This window comes from Phaenicophaeus curvirostris, chromosome 1, assembly GCF_032191515.1.
Source record: "Phaenicophaeus curvirostris isolate KB17595 chromosome 1, BPBGC_Pcur_1.0, whole genome shotgun sequence".
Lineage (NCBI taxonomy): Eukaryota > Metazoa > Chordata > Aves > Cuculiformes > Cuculidae > Phaenicophaeus > Phaenicophaeus curvirostris.
Genome location: NC_091392.1, coordinates 136875590 through 136895932, shown reverse-complemented (window position 1 = coordinate 136895932; position 20343 = coordinate 136875590). Strand labels below are relative to the sequence as shown.

Here is a 20343-nt window from a genome sequence, read left to right as displayed (position 1 = left end):
TAAACTTTTTTTTTTTATTTTTAACTATCCGTGACAGCACCTACAAAGGAGCCTCTTCCACCTAAGAAGCCACCACCAAACACTTTAGGTGAGATATAATTGACTTGTAATGCCTTTTACTGTTAAATCAAGTGTAGTTTTACCCATTAATTTGAGAGCAGCACCCGGCAGCAGGACGGTGAGTTCTGCGGTGGGGTGGACATTCTGAGGCGGTGGTTGCTCCCCTGAGCCGGGAAAATCCCAGAAAAACCCAGGCGGCGGCGGGGCTCCTGACAGCCCCACAGGCTGGTCCCGCGGTGCCTGACGGGAGGGGGCGGTCCCGGCGGCCACCGCGGGAGATTGAAACAGTCCCCTGGGAGCACCGCGAAGAGGAGTGGGGCAGTTTGAGCGGGCAGGGCGCAAAGGCAGGGCGCAGAGAGGACCTAGAGACTAGACAGAAGACACCAAAGACCATGGTGGCCACCCGGTAGAAGATTAAATCTGCTCCGGGTGCTGTAGCAGGCAGGGTGGATGCTGCCACTCAGCCAGAGCCACAGTGGGTGCAGGCAGCTACCCAGACCCGGGGCTGCAGGCAGTGCCCCCTCCCACACCGGCTCGTGCCTCTGGTCCTGGCTTCACTTGTGAAAGCTGCGCTTGAGTGGGGGAGCTCTGTCTTATGGTGGAGGAGTTAAGGGAGGAGGTAAAGAGGCTGAGGACCATCAGGGAGTGTGAGAGGGAGATAGACCAGTGGAGCAGAGCCCTCTCACTAACTCAGCAGCCTGCTGGAGCTGATGTGTCCAAACACCATCCACCTGCAAACTGCAAGGTTGGGGGAACAAGAGATGGGGAATGGCAGCAAGTTCCTGCCAGACAAAGGAAACCTGCTCCTCTCACCCAGATCCCCCTGGTGAACAAGTACCAGGTGCTGCAGGTGGAATCCAGCCCTGAAGATGAGGATGATGGTTCCCCCAGCCTAGAATCCTTCCCTAGGCCACACCATCCTCAGAAAAAGATAAAAACATCCTCCATCAATAAGAAGAGGAGGGTGATTGTTGTAGGGGACTCCCTCCTAAAAGGAACGGAGGGACCCATCTGCAGACCGGACCCGCTCCACAGAGAGGTCTGCTGCTTACCGGGGGCATCAGTGAAGGAGGTAGCTAGAAAACTTCCTTCCCTGGTCCACGAGACAGACTACTATCCTCTGATAGTAGTCCAAACTGGTAACGATGGTCTAGTAAACAGAAAGGCCAAAATCATCAGGAATGACTTCAGGGCCATTGGGAAAATGATGGAGGGCTCTGGGGCGCAAATAGTATTCTGCTCCATCCCATGGCTAAATAGAGAGGAGCTGGAAGTCAGGAAGAAGAATTCGATTAATGCCTGGCTCCGAGCCTGGTGTGAGGAGAGGGGCTTTGGCTTCTTTGATCATGGGGTGGCTCACCCACCCCCAGGCTTTGTTGCTAAGGAGGGGACACGTGTGTCTCCTAGTGGGGCTAAAACCCTTGCTAAAAACCTAGCTAAGCTCATAAATCAAGCTTTAAACTAGATGTGAAGGGGGAGGGGGTTGAGCCCAGGCTAGACAGGAATGAGCCTGGATGTGAGGCACTGGTGATTTGGAGAGGGTGTGCTGGTGAGGACCACCAGTACCTCACCACACAGAAAGTGGGGGAGAACACACCTGGGGGTGCTAAGGGAGATATAGGCACTCTGGAGCTAGCTACTCCAGTTACCAGGCAATTGGGAATGAACTCTGTTCCTTCTAAGAGGGCTGAAGGCTCAGCAGCTCAGCTGAAGTGCATTTACACCAATGCATGCAGCATGGGGAATAAGTAGGAAGAGCTGGAAGCTGTTGTAGGGCAAGGAGCCTATGATGTCGCTGCCATCACGGAAATGTCGTGGGACGACTCATATAACTGGAGTGCAACTATGGTGGGGTACAAACTCTTCAGGTGGGATAGGAAGGGTAGGAGAGGAGGCGGGGTAGCCCTCTTTGTAAGGGAGGACTTGGACACTGTTGAGATGGATTGTGGTGATGAGGAGATTGAATGCCTGTGGGTTAAAATCAGAGGAGCCCACCAGAAGGTAGATTTTGTGATGGGAGTCTGTTACAGACCACCCAACCAAGGAGAAGCAGCTGATGAGCTCTTCTATAAACAGCTGGGGTTAATCTCTAGATCAATGCCTCTCGTTCTTGTGGGAGACTTCAATCTTCCTGATATCTGCTGGAAGTACAATAGAGCAGAAAGGAAGCAGTCTAGGAGGTTCCTGGAGTGTGTGGAAGACAACTTCCTTGCCCAGCTGGTGAATGAAGCAACAAGGGAGGGTGCCCTCCTGGACCTGCTGTTTGTGAACAGAGAAGGCCTTGTGGGAGATGTGGCAGTAGGTGGACGCCTAGGACAAAGTGATCATGAGATGATAGGGTTTTCTGTTCTAGGTGAAGTGAAGAGGGTGGTTAGTAGGTCAGTAGCATTAAATTTCCAGAGGGCAGACTTTGAACTTTTCAGAAGGCTGGTTGGCAAAGTCTCATGGGAGACAGGACTTAAGGGCAAGGGACCCCATGAGGGCTGGGAGCTCTTCAAAAAGGAAGTCCTAGCAGCTCAGGAAAAAGCCATCCCCATGTTCTGGAAAAAAAGCCGGCAGGGGAGAAAACCAGCTTGGTTGAATAGAGAGATCTTGAGTGATATCAAGAAGAAGAGAAACGTTTATGGGCTCTGGAAGAGGGGACAGGCCTCTTGGGTGGACTACAGGAGGGAAGTGAGATTGTTTAGAGAAAAAATCAGAAGGGCTAAGGCTCAACTAGAAATCAGATTGGCAAAGTCTGTGAAAGATAACAAAAAATCCTTCTTTAAATATATAAATAATAAAAGGAGGACTAGGGAGACCATACAGTCCCTATTGGACGCAGAAGGAACAACAGTGACAGGGGATGAGGAAAAGGCTGAGGTACTTAATGCCTTCTTTGCCTCAGTCTTTAATTGTGAAGAAAGTCGTTCCATCTGTGTACAAACGCAGGAGCTAGAGGAGCAAAATGAGGCTCCCATGATCCAAGAGGAGGTGGTCAGAGCCTTGCTAGCCTGACTAGACACCCACAAGTCTATGGGGCTGGATGGGATTCACCCAAGGGTATTGAAGGAGCTGGCAGATGTGCTGGCCAAACCCCTTTCCATCATCTTCCAACAGTCCTGGAAGACTGGGGAAGTCCCACTGGACTGGAGGCTGACTGATGTTGTGCCCATCTACAAGAAGGGTCGCAGGGAGGACCCAGGAAACTACAGGCCTGTCAGTCTGACCTCAGTGCCAGGGAAAGTCATGGAACAGGTGATCTTGAGTGCTATCATGAAGCACATGCAAGAGAACCGGGTGATCAGGCCCAGTCAACATGGGTTCACAAAAGGCAGGTCTTGCCAAACTAACCTGATCGCCTTCTATGACCAAGTGACTCGGCTGCTGGATGAGGGAAAGGCTGTGGCTGTGGTCTTCCTGGACTTCAGTAAAGCCTTTGACACAGTTTCTCACAGCGTTCTGCTTGAGAAACTGTCAGCCTCTGGCCTGGACAGGCGCACACTCTCCTGGGTGGAAAACTGGTTGGATGGCCGGGCCCAGAGAGTGGTGGTAAATGGAGTTAACTCCAGCTGGAGGCCAGTGACAAGTGGGGTCCCCAGGGCTCAGTGCTGGGTCCAGCCCTGTTCAATGTCTTCATCAATGACCTGGATGAAGGCATTGAGTGCACCCTAAGCAAGTCTGCGGACGACACTAAGCTGGGTGGAAGTGTTGATCTGCTGGAGGGTCGGGAGGCTCTGCAAAGGGATCTGAACAGGCTGGACCTCTGGGCAGAGTCCAATGGCATGAGGTTTAACAAGGCCAAATGCCGGGTCCTGCACTTGGGGCACAACAACCCTGTGCAGTGCTACAGACTAGGAGAAGTCTGTCTAGAAAGCTGCCTGGAGGAGAGGGACCTGGGTGTGTTGGTTGACAGCCGACTGAATATGAGCCAGCAGTGTGCCCAGGTGGCCAAGAAGGCCAATGGCATCTTGGCTTGTATCAGAAACGGTGTGACCAGTAGGTCCAGGGAGGTTATTCTCCCTCTGTACTCGGCACTGGTGAGACCGCTCCTCGAATCCTGTGTTTAGTTCTGGGCCCCTCACCACAAGAAGGATGTTGAGGCTCTGGAGCGAGTCCAGAGAAGAGCAACAAAGCTGGTGAAGGGGCTGGAGAGCAGGCCTTATGAGGAGCGGCTGAGAGAGCTGGGGTTGTTTAGCCTGGAGAAGAGGAGGCTGAGGGGAGACCTCATTGCTCTCTACAACTACCTGAAAGGAGGTTGTAGAGAGGAGGGTGCTGGCCTCTTCTCCCAAGTGACAGGGGACAGGACAAGAGGGAATGGCCTCAAGCTCCGCCAGGGGAGATTTAGGCTGGACATTAGGAAAAAATTCTTCACAGAAATGGTCATTGGGCACTGGCAGAGGCTGCCCAGGGAGGTGGTTGATTCACCTTCCCTGGAGGTGTTTAAGGCAGGGGTGGACAATGTGCTAAGGGGCATGGTTTAGTGTTTGATAGGAATGTTTGGACTCGATGATCTGGTGGGTCTCTTCCAACCTGGTTATTCTATGATTCTATGAAAGCTGTATTGAATTAACTTTTAAGAAGTTAACAAGACTGCTCAAGATCATTTGTGCTAATAACTCAACCACCTTCATACTGTTAACCTTTGTTAGGAAAAAAGATGTCTAATAAACCCTTGAAAAATAATTTTTAATGCCAACGTATTAAAATTACCTAGTCAGGTAACTCTCATATTGACCTGTGCTTCAAGATTCTTCTTCACACTTAAATCTTGTGAATTTTTATGAATTGAAGCTGTGACCCTCCTTATTTCATGGTTCAGTGGAAAGAAGGCTGATAAAGAATATGCTGTGGGTGGCACTAAGAAAACATGCAATAGTAACAATAGTGGTGGCAAGAATAAAGGGTCAAGCACATATGTTCTGGTGCTCTGGATCCTGTTCCTTTATTTTTTTAATTTTTTTTCCAAAGACATGTGTGGATGATGGCCTGGAGAAACAGAGAAAAGTGTCTGTCTTCAGCACTGACTCAAAATATTCTTATGCTCCGATGAAGGAAGCAGAAAACGTACCTAAAGATAGATCAAAGACCCACTTGTGACTGTAGTGTGTGTTGGTTTTGAGTAAGAAAAAACAGTATTCTTACTATTGTTTTCATCTTCTACAGGTGATTTTGATGACTTGGATTTACTAGATGCATTAGGTAATTATTACACTCTTGCAAATTTTGGGAGGTGGGTGGGAAAACAATTTTTGAGTGGTGGGTGGTCTTTTGACTTGTTTGTTTCCAAGTGTTGCTGCATGACCAAGCATGACACCTTCCCCACATGTGGTCTGTTTAAACCTCAGGGGAACAATTTAGCTATGGGTACGTCAATATGTTGACTGCATAGAACTGAAATTTGTCTTTTGGAACACTCAGGAATTCCTTTTAAGGGGAAAATGTCTTTCTGTATAGACTTGTTGTTGTGCTTTTCATTCTATAGGCATAGGCTTACATTTGTCCTTCGTGTATCTTCTGAGCAGTGTATTAAATACATATAAACTTTTTTTTTTTTATTTTTAACTATCCGTGACAGCACCTACAAAGGAGCCTCTTCCACCTAAGAAGCCACCACCAAACACTTCAGGTGAGATATAACTGACTTATAATATTCTTGTAGTATTCTGCTCCATCCCATGGCTAAATAGAGAGGAGCTGGAAGTCAGGAAGAAGAATTCGATTAATGCCTGGCTCCGAGCCTGGTGTGAGGAGAGGGGCTTTGGCTTCTTTGATCATGGGATAGCTCATGCACCCCCAGGCTTTGTTGCTAAGGAGGGGACACGTGTGTCTCCTAGTGGGGCTAAAACCCTTGCTAAAAACCTAGCTAAGCTCATAAATCAAGCTTTAAACTAGATGTGAAGGGGGAGGGGTTTCAGCCCAGGCTAGACAGGAATGAGCCTGGATGTGAGGCACTGGTGATTTGGAGAGGGTGTGCTGGTGAGGACCACCAGTACCTCACCACACAGAAAGTGGGGGAGAACACACCTGGGGGTGCTAAGGGAGATACAGGCACTCTGGAGCTAGCTACTCCAGTTACCAGGCAATTGGGAATGAACTCATTCATGAGGTGCGTTTTGTGTAAAAAAAAATCTAAAATTAGTTCTGGTTTTGCATTACATTTAAAACATTCCTTCTTTCTTAGAAGATGATTTCCACTTGGAACATGCTATTACACCTGGTAAGTTTTGTGTTTTTATGGATGCTGCTCAGTGGTGCTTGGTGCAGTGTCTATCTGTCCTTTATTACATAAATGTAATAAGGGCACTGAATTGATTAAGGTAACAGACTGCAGATAAAAACAATTGCAGTCTATTTATGCTTATCTACTTTCATTTTTAGCGGTGTGAATCACAAAACCTATATGTATTTCACTCATTTCTTAGCCAAGTCCTACTTGTTTCATTGCTGTGTCTTCACTAGATGGCACTAATTCCATAAACTATTACTTATGGAAGTAGTTTTTAAATCTGAAATAATGTCTTCCTTTCCAGGAAGTAGTTTTAGTAGCACAAGGAAGCATTAATCTGTTTTAAGTGATGTGAGGGAAGGTGGTCTTTCTAATGCACTTCAGTTCTGCAGTGTGAGCAGCAGTAAAAATTGCAGTATTGGTTTTCACTCGGTCAGTAAAAGATGCATCCAGTTAGGCAGATAACGCAGAGTAGCCGTAACTGAGGCTGTTGCATCATAGACAGCTTTTCTAATGCAGCACGTACATTTGCAGGAGAGTAGCACTGTTTGCTGCTCTGTTTGATTTAGCCCTTTGAAGTTTTGTCTCTCTTAAAGCAGCGTATTTACAACTGCTGACATTTTTGAAAACATCATTAGCTAACTGAGAAACAATTGGCTGAATGAATCAGATGGTTCAGGTAAGCCAAGAGAGAGGGTCCTTTATAGGATGGAAAACCTAAGTTTGGGGCTTAGAACAGTGCTGTGGATGTGCCTGGCTCCTTACTTCGGATGTGCAGAGAGCCTAAGGAGACACGATCTGAGTTGTGCTAGAGCTGGGAGGAAGTAAGACGACACAACGTCAAGGAGAAGGAGCATACGGAAGATATGGGCTTCTAGATTGGTTCAGCTGTTGGTGAAAACACAGTTATCACCGAGTGCTAATGTGTTTGTGTTAACATGTGTTAATTTGATGTGAGCAACAAAGACGGTGACCAAAAAGCACAGAGATAATTACTTGTATGTCTTATTCTCGTATTTTGTGACAAGCTAAATTAGTTGTCATTGTGGGGACCTTATTTCTAGTTCTACTGTGTGTATCTTGTCCTTTTTTTTTTTTTTTTAAGTGAGGTAACAACTTTTAATATTGGTTAAAATCTGGTATCTTTAAAAGAGGAAACAGCCAAGCAGTCTATACCAGATAGAAAAATTCTGACAAGTTCCATGTTAGAAATCAGATGTGCAAACCAAAATGCTGCATAACACTCAGAGAGTTCTTCTGTATTTTTCATTATAGCAAGGATCTGACATACAGACTGATGTAGCAGAAACACTGCTAATTGCATCAAAGTACAGTGTTTAATTTAAAATAACCAAACAAATACAGCATGAGTGAAGAGAAAGAGAAAGGGAAAAGAAAAAGGGGAAGGGAGAAGGGGAAAGGGGAAGGGAAATGGCACAGCATGGGGAAGGTTTGATATAATTTTTCAGGTAAGATGATAATCTTGCAGGGTCACTGTATTCTTTGCTTTTGGTCTCTTTACACTGGTAACTTTGCTCACTTTGTCCTAACTCTGGTTGTCTACAGGTGACCCCAAGCCAAGTCTGCCTGCAAAGCCTAGAAGCACTGGTAAGACTGACCTAGCAGGAATTCCCATACAGTAGAAAAGTATTGATTAATCTTTCCTAGTCCCTTTCAAAGTTACTGTACTTTTGCCCACTTCTGATATCTTAACTTTTTTTTCTAAATTTGTCTTTTGTGTGTAGATAAACCCAAGCACAATCCACGTGCACCTGCAGACTCTGGTAAGGCTTCTACCCCAAACTCTTGAATTGTGATGCAGCTTTGCTATGTCAGTTAAACTTCTAATAATTACTCCTTGTTAATTGCCTGCTATGTATGTCAACTGTTGCACTGGATAGACATTGACAATTAAGGAAAAGCTGTCTTGCAAATAAGCATTGCAGCAGTCTTGAAATTCCACAACCTGTTCAGTTGCTTTCCTTTCACTTAAAAGTGAGATGGTGTGGGGAGGAGGAAGGATGGGACAGAGTGTGTATGCTTAGGGCAGTGCTGTTCTTGGCTGTGTAGAGTGGGGCACCTGTGTATTATGAGTCCTTTCATCTTTACAAACTGAATCCCTGCTAGTTGTGCTAGTCATAGCCACTGGAATGTGTTGTGTTGAACTCTTTTTTTTCCTCTATCTACTGTGTTGTACAGCTTCAAAAGAGTGATTGTGACTTAGAAACCAAACTCTGAAAAAATATTCACAGCTGCATCCTTGAAAAGAAATGGTCCTGTCCATGTCCTCTCTCTGCCTTAGCTAGATAGTGAGACTTGGACAGTTCCTATTAAGTAGCTTACGGGACTTCTTTCTTGCTTTGTCTATGACTTGTGCAGTGCTGTGTCCTCTTGGACACTGATGTCTCTCTCACTTGTTGAGGAAGTCCAGAGGCAACAGTGCTGCTATCAGACTGTATACTGCCAAGCTGAAGGGAATTGAGATTGGGAAGGCTTTTGAAACATCGACATGTTGTGACTATGGTGCTGAGCCTAAAACCACCACAAACTCAGCTGAACAATCTAGAGAAAACTTCCCTGTTCTAATTTGCTTTGAGGCATTCTTTCACTGAAACTTAAAATATGTAAGGTGCTATTTTTTTTATAGGTGATTTTGCTGATACAGATCTATTGGATAACAATTCACCAGGAGGAGGAGGCAGCAGTGGTGGCAGCAATGGTAAGATAGTAGGTTGTGCTTCATATTTATCCTATGGTTGCCTGAGCTTGTGGTAAAAGCTTGCTCACAGGCCAGTTAACATGGTCTCACTTGTAACACATTTGGTTCTGATATCTGAAACTTAAGAGCATACCTTCCAGTTCAAAAGAGATATGTTCTGTCTCTGCTAAATCCTCCTAGATAATTAAGAGGTAAAGCTGGTCTAGAGGTAAAACCTTCAAACATATTTACTGTTACACTAAGAAAGATGGTGTTAAAACTGAAATAGAAATGTGGTATTTATCTCAAAATTAATTGTGAGTATAATTCTTAAAGGCATCCAGGTGTTATTTTCAGTTTGTCTGTGGCATGCTCACAGTTTATTTTAGTTCTTGTGGTTAGAAGACCTAGTGGTGGACCAGGAGAGGGTCCACCTTGTTTTCTCAAATATTTCATCTCTCCCATGGGATGAATTGATCCATAGACTTCCATGTGATGTGGGGTATATCTACTCTGGGTGCTGTAAAATCATTTCATAGCTTACTAAGATCTTTGTGAGTAACTTACCGTGTCTAATCATTACGGTGCAGCTCAGTACAGCGATGGTCATTGGGACCAAGCTGCGGTATGGGATCACTAGGATGGGGTTAGTCATCCCTGTGTGCATTGCTGCAACTTTACTATTTTCAGATCAGAGTTTGCTTAAGTATCTTTTGTGTGGTATTGAGATATATTGTTGATTACCAACTTCTTCAGAGATCTGTCCTAGACAGAGATTACTCATACCATTTTTTTTGGGAAGCCTTCACCTTTCAAAGTTCCTTTGGAGCAGTAACTCCAAACTGGAAGGGAAGAAATATCTGTTGAGAATTGTGTGGTGATTTCATCTGTGCAGGTGCCTGCTTCAGTGGTACAAGTTGCATAATGACAAATAAGGATAATATTTACAGAACTTCTGCCTAGTTTGCTAAGAGAAATGCGCGAGTATTTATTAAATGAGGCTGGGATTTTAGGAAAAGATAGCTGGTGTCATGGAAAAATACAGTTGATTGCTACTCTGAAATTCTATACTGTTCCTGTCCACTGAGTATTCTTTGGTGGCGGGCAAGTTGGTTAAACCACATTCCATAGATTGGCTGCACTCATTTTGTGGAAGTGCTGGACACCCAGGCTGAAGTTGGGACTACCATGAGCTGTGCTTTGAAAACAGAAAGTTTGAATGCTAGAGCTCGGCACTGTATGGATATAATAGATGGCTTGTAATTTTGCGTGTTTGACAAAAAGGATGTCAATTGTGATATGACCGTTCTTTAGGTATGTCAAATCTAAATATTTTGTTCATTTTTACAGAACGAAGGGACTCAGGTCCAAATAAAGTCGAAGAATCTGATGGTAATACATACATTTATGTCTGCGTGTCTGAAGCTTCTGGGGTTTTCTGTGTTGCTGATATTCTACTAAAATAGTCACAGGTGGTACTGTGTTTCACCTCAAAAACTTCTGTGGAATCTAGAATTCTTACTTTCATGCTCTGCTTTCTAATTCTTTGGAATCTCTGTTGCAAATGATTCAAAAGTGCTAAGGTCTCAGATATGCTGGTGCAGTGATTGCATGCGTGCCACTTAGATTTGGCTATGAAAGGGCAGCTTTTTTAATTAGTGGAACTTACAACAGGCATGCTTAAATTGCTTAACAATAGGCAATTCTAAGAAAGCAATGGTTACAAAATTAGAGGATAAATTTTTCATTATTCACAAAGACAGTTGATTACTACAGTTTCATGTCATTTCAGTTTATTGGTTTTTGGAAGAGTTCACAGGACTTTGAGACAGTGCAAGACAGTTCTGAAAAACGTATTCAAAACTTTTTTTTTTATTTTTTCCAGCTTCTCAGGGAGCAGTAGCTGGAATTGTAAGCGCTGTGGTTGCTACTGTAATTGGAGCAGTATCTAGTTTCATTGCTTACCAGAAGAAGAAACTCTGCTTCAAACAAAGTGGTAAGAATTCTAACTTAGTCTTGTTTTGTACTGTCTAAAGAGATGCAGGTTTGTATTTATATGTGGGCTTGAAATTTATCCTATGCATAAGGTGTTTTTAATAGCACAATGAATTTGTGTTTGCAGAAAGTAACCTCTCTTACAAGGCATCTTAGACAGGGTGTGGGAAGAATGCCTCACCCAAAGTTTAGATTTTCAGAAACAGACAGACTGAAGGCTTTGTGTTTCTTAAAATAAAAGCATTTCCTGCTAACAAGTAAGCAGGAGAGACTGCAAGAAAGGACTTCTTTAAGGAAAATTGAGTGGAGGTTGGGGATTAGAGACTGTTTTCATGCTGAAAAATACTGATTGGTGAAGGGAGATGATAGAGCAGCTGTCCAGCCAGGTTTTGTAATCTGGGAAGTTTAGGAACTGTGTAAGATCTACCCTGCATATTAAAGTTAACAGGTAGGAAACACAAAGGAAACTCAACTGCCATCAGTAGCCCAGTTTCTTCAGTGCTGTTTCAAATTATCTCTATTAAATAACAACTCTGAAGATTGAGATAATTGGAATGCTAAATGTCTCTCTTTCCCAGCAGATGAAGAGAATGTGAATATGGAAAGCCACCGGGGAGCACAATCTGAGCCACCAGGTAAGAGAAGAATCTAGATAGAAGATGGTGGGGAACTTCTGGTAAATGCACTTTATTGATATCTAACAGTGGAGAAAATTACTGTATTGTTTTGTTTTAAAAAAAATATTTGTAACTGCCACGACAGCTAACCTAGAACTGAATCAAGATTTCACTTCTGATAATATGGCCACTCTTCTTTAGTTTTCTATTTTTTGAGCAAATTGGTTCATTGCCTTGAGGAGTCATTGAAATATGGGAGCTTAGAGGAAACAAAGAATTAGATTTTCTCTGCAAAAGTATTATTAAAGACAACCATAAAAATACAAGCCTGATCCTTTAATGTGATACATAACTGCAATTAGCTGATAAGCGTTTCATTAGTGTATGTTGTGTCTGATTGGAATCTGATACATTGTTTGGTTGTAAACTTGTATAGAAGTCTGCAAGAATGCGTATTAAAAATGTTAATAGTGTTTGGGCAGAGATGAAACTACACTGGAGGAAAGCAGGATGGAAATTATAGCATATTGTTGTATCTAAAACATTACTTTGAACAGAGAACCATTCTCGTATGAAAGAATCATCAAATAACAAATTTTTCTACAATGGTGGCAGCTGTGAAAGGATCTTGTTTTAAAGTAACAAAAACCCTAACAGCCTCACCCTTCCAAGTATCATTGTCTAGGGTACTTGGCCAATGGAACAAGTGATTATTTCCAGGAGAGCCATTGATAGCTTCAGAGGAAAAAGTATAGATGAAATCTAGCCCTTGTGACTGCTCAACAAAGGAAGGAGCAGTACACCCTCATGCTGAAGTTTGTTGAGTGTCTTCAAAACACTGGCTATTAAAATCTCAAAACAGTATAAATTTGCAATATTGTTCTTCTGTGAGTTTAATCTAAACCCCCCAGAACTTAACCAAAAACATCTTTACAATTTATTTCTTTCAGTTATTTCATCAGGTTGCTAAAAACTTCCATCTTTATAAAAAACTTCCATCTTAAAAACTTCCTCTTTATAAACATTTTTCCTCTAAGCTGTGAAATATATAGAACTTTCAAGGAGCAAACATTTACTTGAGACTGGCTGTTGAAGTCAGGACTGGAGATAGGCAGGTATTCTCGATTCAGTTGTGCATGAGTGAGGCAAGCATTATTGTTTGAAGGCAGTGAACATGACTTGGAGTCAGGGTATGCTAAAATCTTGGTGAAGATTCACCAGAACTCAGATGTGAAATGCTTCAGATGATGCATGCTTTATTTTTAATGGTAAAGTCAAACCTGGGATTTTATCGTAAGTGATTACCCTTGCCTACATATTGTCATCATGTTAAATCCCAAATTTCATACCTCTGTTCTATTTTGCAGGCAAGCATAAGCATGTTTTGAGCCACGAAACTGAGCAACCATGGTCAACATGGTGCTACTCCTAGTCTAAGTTGTGGGAGTCAGTAAATATTAGCTCTGCTTTTGGAAATACCAATATTGATATACCTCCCTGGCTTCTACTTAGAAGCAGTCTTGCATTAAGCCAGGTGATGTGTCATGGCAAGACAGGTTTGCATTTTTAGAATTTTGTGTGGATTTATCTTTGACTCACTGAAGATGTAGATAACCTAGGCTAGCCCTTACTTTCAATAATCATCAACTGTATCAGAAACGGCATGACCAGCAGGTTTGTATCAGAAACGGCATGACCAGCAGGTCCAGGGAGGTTATTCTCCCTCTGTACTCGGCGCTGGTGAGACCGCTTCTTGAATACTGTGTTCAGTTCTGGGCCCCTCACCACAAGAAGGATGTTGAGGCTCTGGAGCGAGTCCAGAGAAGAGCAACAAAGCTGGTGAAGGGGCTGGAGAACAGGCCTTATGAGGAGCGGCTGAGAGAGCTTGGGTTGTTTAGCCTGGAGAAGAGGAGGCTGAGGGGAGACCTCATTGCTCTCTACAACTACCTGAAAGGAGGTTGTGGAGAGGAGGGTGCTGGCCTCTTCTCCCAAGTGACAGGGGACAGGACAAGAGGGAATGGCCTCAAGCTCCACCAGGGGAGGTTTAGGCTGGACATTAGGAGAAAATTTTTCACAGAAAGGGTCATTGGGCCCTGGCAGAGGCTGCCCAGGGAGGTGGTTGAGTCACCTTCCCTGGAGGTGTTTAAGGCATGGGTGGACGAGGTGCTAAGGGGCATGGTTTAGTGTTTGATAGGAATGTTTGGACTCGATGATCTGGTGAGTCTCTTCCAACCTGGTTATTCTATGATTCTATGATTCTATGAATAATTCGCTTTTTCCATCAGCTATGCAGACTGTACTCCCATTTCATTTTTCGTTTGCAAAACTGCAAGTCCAAACCTGCATATTGAGTTGCACTGCAAGTGTAGATAGCTACACAGACCTAGTAGGATATGGTTATTTGAGTGAGAAATACGGGGTGCAGTATCCCTTAGTGTGTCAATACTGGCTAAACAGAATCAAGCCTCTGCTTACCTGAATTTATCCCACAGTTTCAAAAGCCTACTGAAAAAGTGTTGTCCTTATGTCCTTATAACTTATACTGTTATGTGGTAATATATAAGTTAACATACATACTAAATTAAGTGTACTAATCTTTAATTGTTTTTCACTTTTTAGTTCAGCGCACACTGCTCGAGAACTAAAGAAAACATGATCAAGAAAAGACCACTGAAACTGGATAGAGAGCCTGCATTCTGCCTGAAAAAAAAAATTAAAAAAAAGGAAACAAAAAACACACTCTGAAGTTGTATGAGAAAACAGTTTTTGTTTGAAACACCTCTGGGGATGTGACTTAGACCTGAGTACTTCTGTGGGGTTAGCCCTGTGAGGCATTGCTACACACCAATATATGACCTTAATGACAGGAGTCTAGAAGTATGTTGTGCCTTTACATTCTTTTCTGTACTCCTGTGATAAATAGGTGTGTCTCAAGTGCATTCAGTATGTTTAACTTTTCCTTACCTCTCCAAAAACCAATAAGCAATTAATGTTATGTTACACCAGTGCTTTCAGGCAGTGCAAACATCTTTAATATCCTGTATGCAGTGACTGTACCAACCAGACAACTTGGTATGTGTTGTGGTCACCTGAAAGCAAATGGCTCACTGTGTTGGAATAATGGATCTGGGTGTGGGTGCTGCTGATACATCTGTGTAGCTGCATGGGTCAGCCACCAGGGAAGAGATACTTGTTCTTGAGCATCCAAAAGACAAAAATTCCAAGTTTTGGGTTTGCATTTTTTACATTGCATCTGTCTGGTACAGATTCAGAACACCCAATCTAGCCTAGAATTCCTAAACTGTTGCACACAGACCCTTCATCCTATCTGGCTCTTCCTGCTTAGCAAGTACTGACCTGGTCAGATGTGGGAAAGCTTGATTTGCAAATCAGAACCATAATTGGATTTTGTACATGTGGTTAGGTTGATGTCTCAGCAAATGTGGATGAAGTGTTGTGGAATGGGGTTTAACATCTCCAGACTTCCATAACCAAAAACTTAACAGAAAATAATGTGATACATTGTATTTGGAAGGCTTATCATATACACTTGAAAGACAGCAACTACTACAATTCCAAAGTACTTAATAGGAAGACTGACCAGAACAACCCAGCCTCACTCCACAAGCATCTATTGAACAGCTTAACTAGCATACATGTGAAGGCTTTTGGACTTGTGAAGGATTGCAGTCGGGATGAGGACCTGTGATTACATCCTCAACTGAAAGCACATGTGAGCTTTGTTGTGGCTCTTGAAAGCCACAGGAAGGTTTCAAGGATCTGTGGTAACATGAAAAACTGTGCAACTCATAACAGTTAAAGGACTAAGTCTTGAATATTCTAGTTGTGTCTGGAAGGAATAGTCTGACCAGTTCTGTTGGCTTTCATTCTAATTGTTTCCAATTTTCATGCATTTTTACAATATGTGTCTTACTAGTGTGCTTCAGCTACCTGGCTAAGATCTACAGAAAGGTGACATTTCATGGAACATCTTAGAAGACATTATGAATTTGGATATTAAACATGTAAATATGTCTGTGCATTCAAATATGAATGTATGCCAAGGATAATTCATTTACGAATTTCTTGTACATGTTTCTTAGCTTGCAACAAAGCTTTACAGATTTTAGTGTTTTGTTATAGAATTAATTTGTAAACCTCTTTTTACCCCATTTTAGTTTTTAGTATAAAAGTGCTAAAACCTTTAAGAGTGTATGAGGGTGGAAAATTGATTTTTATATAAACATTTGATCTATGTAAATACTAAGAAATGAAATGTACTGCTTACCTGCATGAATGAGCAGGTATCTCGCATCCATGCCAAGTGTAGAGAAAAAAACAGAAATAAGCCGGTGTTTGTTAGGGATAGAATGGCAGGGGAAGCTCAAACTGGCTTTTAGCTAACCAGACTCTTGAATCCTTCTTCAGCTTTTGCAAGCCTAAAAATTACTTATTAAAACCTCTTATCAACATTGTGATTTTTCTAAAAATAAATTAAAAAAAAAGAAAATGTTTATGTATTTTCCTTCTTCATAGCTCTAGAAATACAAACATTGTGGTGCTCTACCAGAGAAGCAGTCTTTAAAGGGAGTGTGTCTTCCTGCTCCATCAACAACTCAGGTTTATTTCTTGCAGACATTTTATTCATCTTGGAAGGAAGTTTGCAAGTACAAACAAAGCTGTGAGCTGCTTTGGCAAGGTGCTTACCAGTGCAAAGTGCAGAGAAGGCATCTGTCTCTGTGAGGGATGGGCATGGCTTATGAAGAACATCTGATTTCCTGTGCGATCTTCTGTAGGTGAATTTGCATTAGGAGGAGGATTGCACTAGATGATTTCCAGAGGTCCTTTTCAGTCCCGACCATTCTGTGATTTTGCGTTACTAAATCACAGAAACTACGAAAAATAGGCACAGCAATAGAAGGCTTAGTATAGGAAAACCTAACAGTATTCATGTTGAGAATGATGACAGACTGGCTGCTGCCATTTCTAAGAAAATTTTAAAGAGAAGGCTTGAATTTTCAGGCTGCTCTTCTGTAGTGAGTGAGAAACTGCCAGTTTTCTGTTTCTGATCTGTGGATAAAACGTAGCAGTTCGCTTACTTTTCAGTAATCATAGTTTTAATTGGAAGGGACCTTAAAGATCATAAAGTTCCATGGGCAGGGACAACTTCCAGTAGACCAGGTTGCTCAAAGCCTCATCCCCAACCTGGCCTTGAACACCTCCAAAGATGTGGCTTTCATGGCTTCTCTGGGCAACCCGTTTCGGTGCCTCACCATCCTTACAGTAAAAAATTTCTTCCTAATATCTCATGTATATCTCCCACCTTTCAGCTTAAACCAGTTACCCCTTGTCCTACCCTGCATTCCCTGATAAAAAGCCCCTCCCCAGCTTTCTTGTAGGCCCCCTTTAAGCAATGGAAGGCTGCTATAAGGTCTCCCCAGAGGCTTCTCTAGGCTAAACAAACTGAACTCTCTCAGCCTGTCCTTATGTGGGAGGTTCACTGTTATGTTGCTGTGTGCCTCACTACCCATTGAGACTTTGAATTTTTGCCTTCCTAGCTCAACTGCACTTGCATTGCATAAGTAAATATACTAATTCATCAGTTCTCACTTTCATTGGGTCAACAATTATTCATCACTCTACTGAAGTGTTCTTATGCTTGACTCACACAGATCAGCTGTTGCCCATCATGGCCTTAAAGGCTGCCAGTGACTTTCAGATCCCAATTTGGGAATTACTATTGTAGTTTCCTTACAGGTTTCAATCAGACTGTGCAATGGGATGAGAAACTATTGTCCTTCCCAGGCCCAAACTGTAAGTTCATTCCTGTCCACACCATTAAACTGAGTTTAAATGGATTGCAACAAAGAGCTCTGTCCTGTTCCTGTGGCACATTCCCCTCAGTTCTCTTTATTTCTCCAGTCTACCTCTTCTGAGGAGGAGGAGTTACCTTCAGTAACAGGATAAAAAAGCAGGGCATATCATCTTGTTTGTAGAATATCATGTCACTTTAGCTTCTACAAGGGAGTTGAGGTAGCAGTTTAATTCATCCTAACTCAGTGAACAGGACTGCTTGAAAAAACAGTCTGATGATTTTCAGCTGTGCTGTCCCTTTCAAATACTTACCTAAACTTATCCAAACAAATTCATTGGTCTGGGGAAATAAAAGCAGGCAATTCTTACTCTTTAAAGTGTAAGATCTGGCAGCTTTTACTTCTAGCTGCTTTTCAGTCTCATTTCAATATCTGTGCCAGACTTTGAATGCCAAGGAAAACTTGGTGCACTCAGCTTTCAGTGTACCTTGGGCTGAATTACACTACCAATTGTGCATTACGATGTTTTTATTGCTAATTATTTTAGGCTACTATCTAAACTACTATTCTCTGTGTGTTTTTCACTAGACAAGATTATGAAACAAACCTTAGCCTTTTCATAAACTGAAAAGATTATTTTCTTTTTTCTGTCATGCAGATGTAAAAGACCCTTTTGAAAGAAAATGAAGAGATTATTAAGAATAGGAAGAGGACTTCAATGGAGAAAAATACACCTTCTTTTTTTTTCAAACTCCTGCATTTGGAGTACTTTAAGAACCACAAGATTTTTTTTTTATGAAAAAACCATGAAGTTTTAGCTAGTGTGTAGTAATTGTATCAGTGAAGCTCTTGTATATTTGGCTTCTATTTAAATTAATGCTTAATATTACCAGATGTTTCAATATTTTAATTAAAATACTTCATTTTTACAAAAACAGTGAATGCTGTAGGGTATTAGTCGCTTTCCCCAGAGGTTCTAGGGTATAATTTATTTCTTTCATCTCCAAGAGACTCATGCAGCAGGTCACCCATGTCAAAGAGAGCAATGTCTAGCCTCTGCCCACAGGAAGTACTGGGGTGCAATTGTGGTGAGTTGTGACTGTCCTCCTCTTCTCTTTTAGCTTCTCATCTAGAAGCGGCCTGATGGGCTAAAAGTATATGGCATAGAGAACAGACAAATACACTGGCTCTGTTTCTCCACCCATTTGCTATTTCTTAAATAAGGTTTTTTCCTTTACAGAACAAGTAAAAAAAATTAGGCAAATCATCCACCTTGTCAGGTCAATATCAGACAAAACTTTGGTTTCCCTTTAAATAGAAAAAGATGATTCAATAATCTCTTGAAACAATAAAAACGTGGTGTATGTTAAGGTGTAAAGCCTTACATTTGTTTTTAATAAATAATATTGTTCACTTGTTATCTTGGGCAATCACTTGCACATCTTCAACAAAGGGAACTTAGATGAAGAAGTTCCTGCAATGCCCCAGGAACAAAAGTGGGGTAAGTATTCAAGACATCCCAACCCCAATACTAGTCCCAATCCCAGTGCTTTGCATTGTTATTATTTATCTACACAGAGCACTAGCTGGCTTGAGAGGAACTAGACAAGGGCTGCATAACCTTCAAACTTAATTTAAGAATATAAAAATCTCTGTAAAATATTATCAGCAGACAGGCAAGATAAAGCGTTTGGGGTAGACTTCACTTACACAAACAACTGTTTAGAAGTTAGACTACAGAACGTTTGTGAGCTGCTTGGACTTGCCTGGTGCTTGTATGTAGTCTTGCCAACTTTCCTGATCCTTTAAGGCAAATTCATCACTGATAAAAAGATTAGCACATGCGTGCCTACTTTTGTTATTCTGGAAAAAAATAAACGGTGGACTTAAGAGATTGCTCGTGTCATGGTATAATTCTTATTTTCACTTATTGACAAAGTCACCTTCTAAATCTAGCTATCCTTAGCTCTTCTGAGACCAAACAATTGGCCCTGACAAGGAGAATGATAATACAGAAATTGAACTTTAGAGCTTCTGATACTAGCCTAAAAACAGTTAAGCCATGTGATACAATAATGCAGGCCTTTAGAAAACATCCTACTGTTTCCAGTTTGGGATGGGGATGGGCAGCACAAAGAAGCTGACCTACTGAACATCAAGCTGCTTGAAGATCCAGCATCACCAGGTTTTATCAGTCCAGTTTGTGTTGTTTCATCCGTTTTCTTGTAGCTTGCATAAAAGCATTAATTCCGTGCACACGCTGTGTAGTATATTCTAAGTAACTCAACAGAAACATGCTTCGGGCCAACCTGTGCCCCACATGAAACTGGATCACCCAGCAACACCATGAGCATACAGATCAGCCATTCATGGCAGCAGAGGGTAGTATTTGCTGCCCTAGTCAAAACAGTGCTGACAAAACCACCTGCAGTTTATCCCTGAGCAAAAGGGAGGACATACGCCAGTCTCCTCGCTAGCGTCAGGCGCCAGTGGGACAGGGACAGTCCAGGTCAACAGACAAGTGCGCTGGCACACATTGGCTAGAGAGATGCTATGGAAAAACTGGTTTTAAATCACATCAGTGGTTTAATGTATGTTCAAGGATGGATGGATGTGTGGGTTCTGTTCATTTTCCAATTTTTTGTGCTTTCATGCTCAGCACTTAGATCTCTGTCCATTTAGGATATGTATAGATATCCCTATTTAAAAACATATCTAGATCAATGGAAAAAAATCATGACAGACAACATTTACCTTCTGAAGATAAGCGCCAGGGACCTGAGCATGCTTCAGTTCAGTAGCCTGACAACACAATTAAAGTTTATAAGATGGGGGAGCAGGGGAAGGACATGTCACCCCTCTGTGGACAATTCCTAAGTCTCTTCAAAGCAGATTCTTGGCTCCCACTTCTCTCACTTGGTTGGTTAAGTTAGCAGTTAGGACTCTAACAGG

At 42.3% G+C, this 20343-nt stretch overlaps 1 protein-coding gene and 1 long non-coding RNA gene across 2 annotated transcripts in view; both read left to right on the top strand.

The window, feature by feature from the left end:
* Nucleotides 1-14554, top strand: part of LOC138730497 (CD99 antigen-like) — a 39299-nt gene extending 24745 nt beyond the window's left edge. The window contains exons 3-13 of the mRNA XM_069875768.1: nt 38-88; nt 5206-5241; nt 5618-5668; nt 6224-6259; nt 7835-7876; nt 8014-8052; nt 8916-8987; nt 10317-10358; nt 10852-10962; nt 11543-11596; nt 14198-14554. Coding sequence (XP_069731869.1) covers nt 38-88; nt 5206-5241; nt 5618-5668; nt 6224-6259; nt 7835-7876; nt 8014-8052; nt 8916-8987; nt 10317-10358; nt 10852-10962; nt 11543-11596; nt 14198-14223 — 560 coding nt within the window. The 3' untranslated portion in view covers nt 14224-14554. The remainder of the gene's footprint in view (nt 1-37; nt 89-5205; nt 5242-5617; nt 5669-6223; nt 6260-7834; nt 7877-8013; nt 8053-8915; nt 8988-10316; nt 10359-10851; nt 10963-11542; nt 11597-14197) is intronic.
* Nucleotides 14555-14737: 183 nt separating this feature from the next.
* LOC138730532 (uncharacterized) lies at nt 14738-19286 on the top strand. The gene is made up of 2 exons (XR_011339040.1): nt 14738-16277; nt 18050-19286. It is a non-coding gene; the product is annotated as an uncharacterized lncRNA (long non-coding RNA).
* The last annotated feature ends 1057 nt before the right edge of the window (nt 19287-20343 follow it).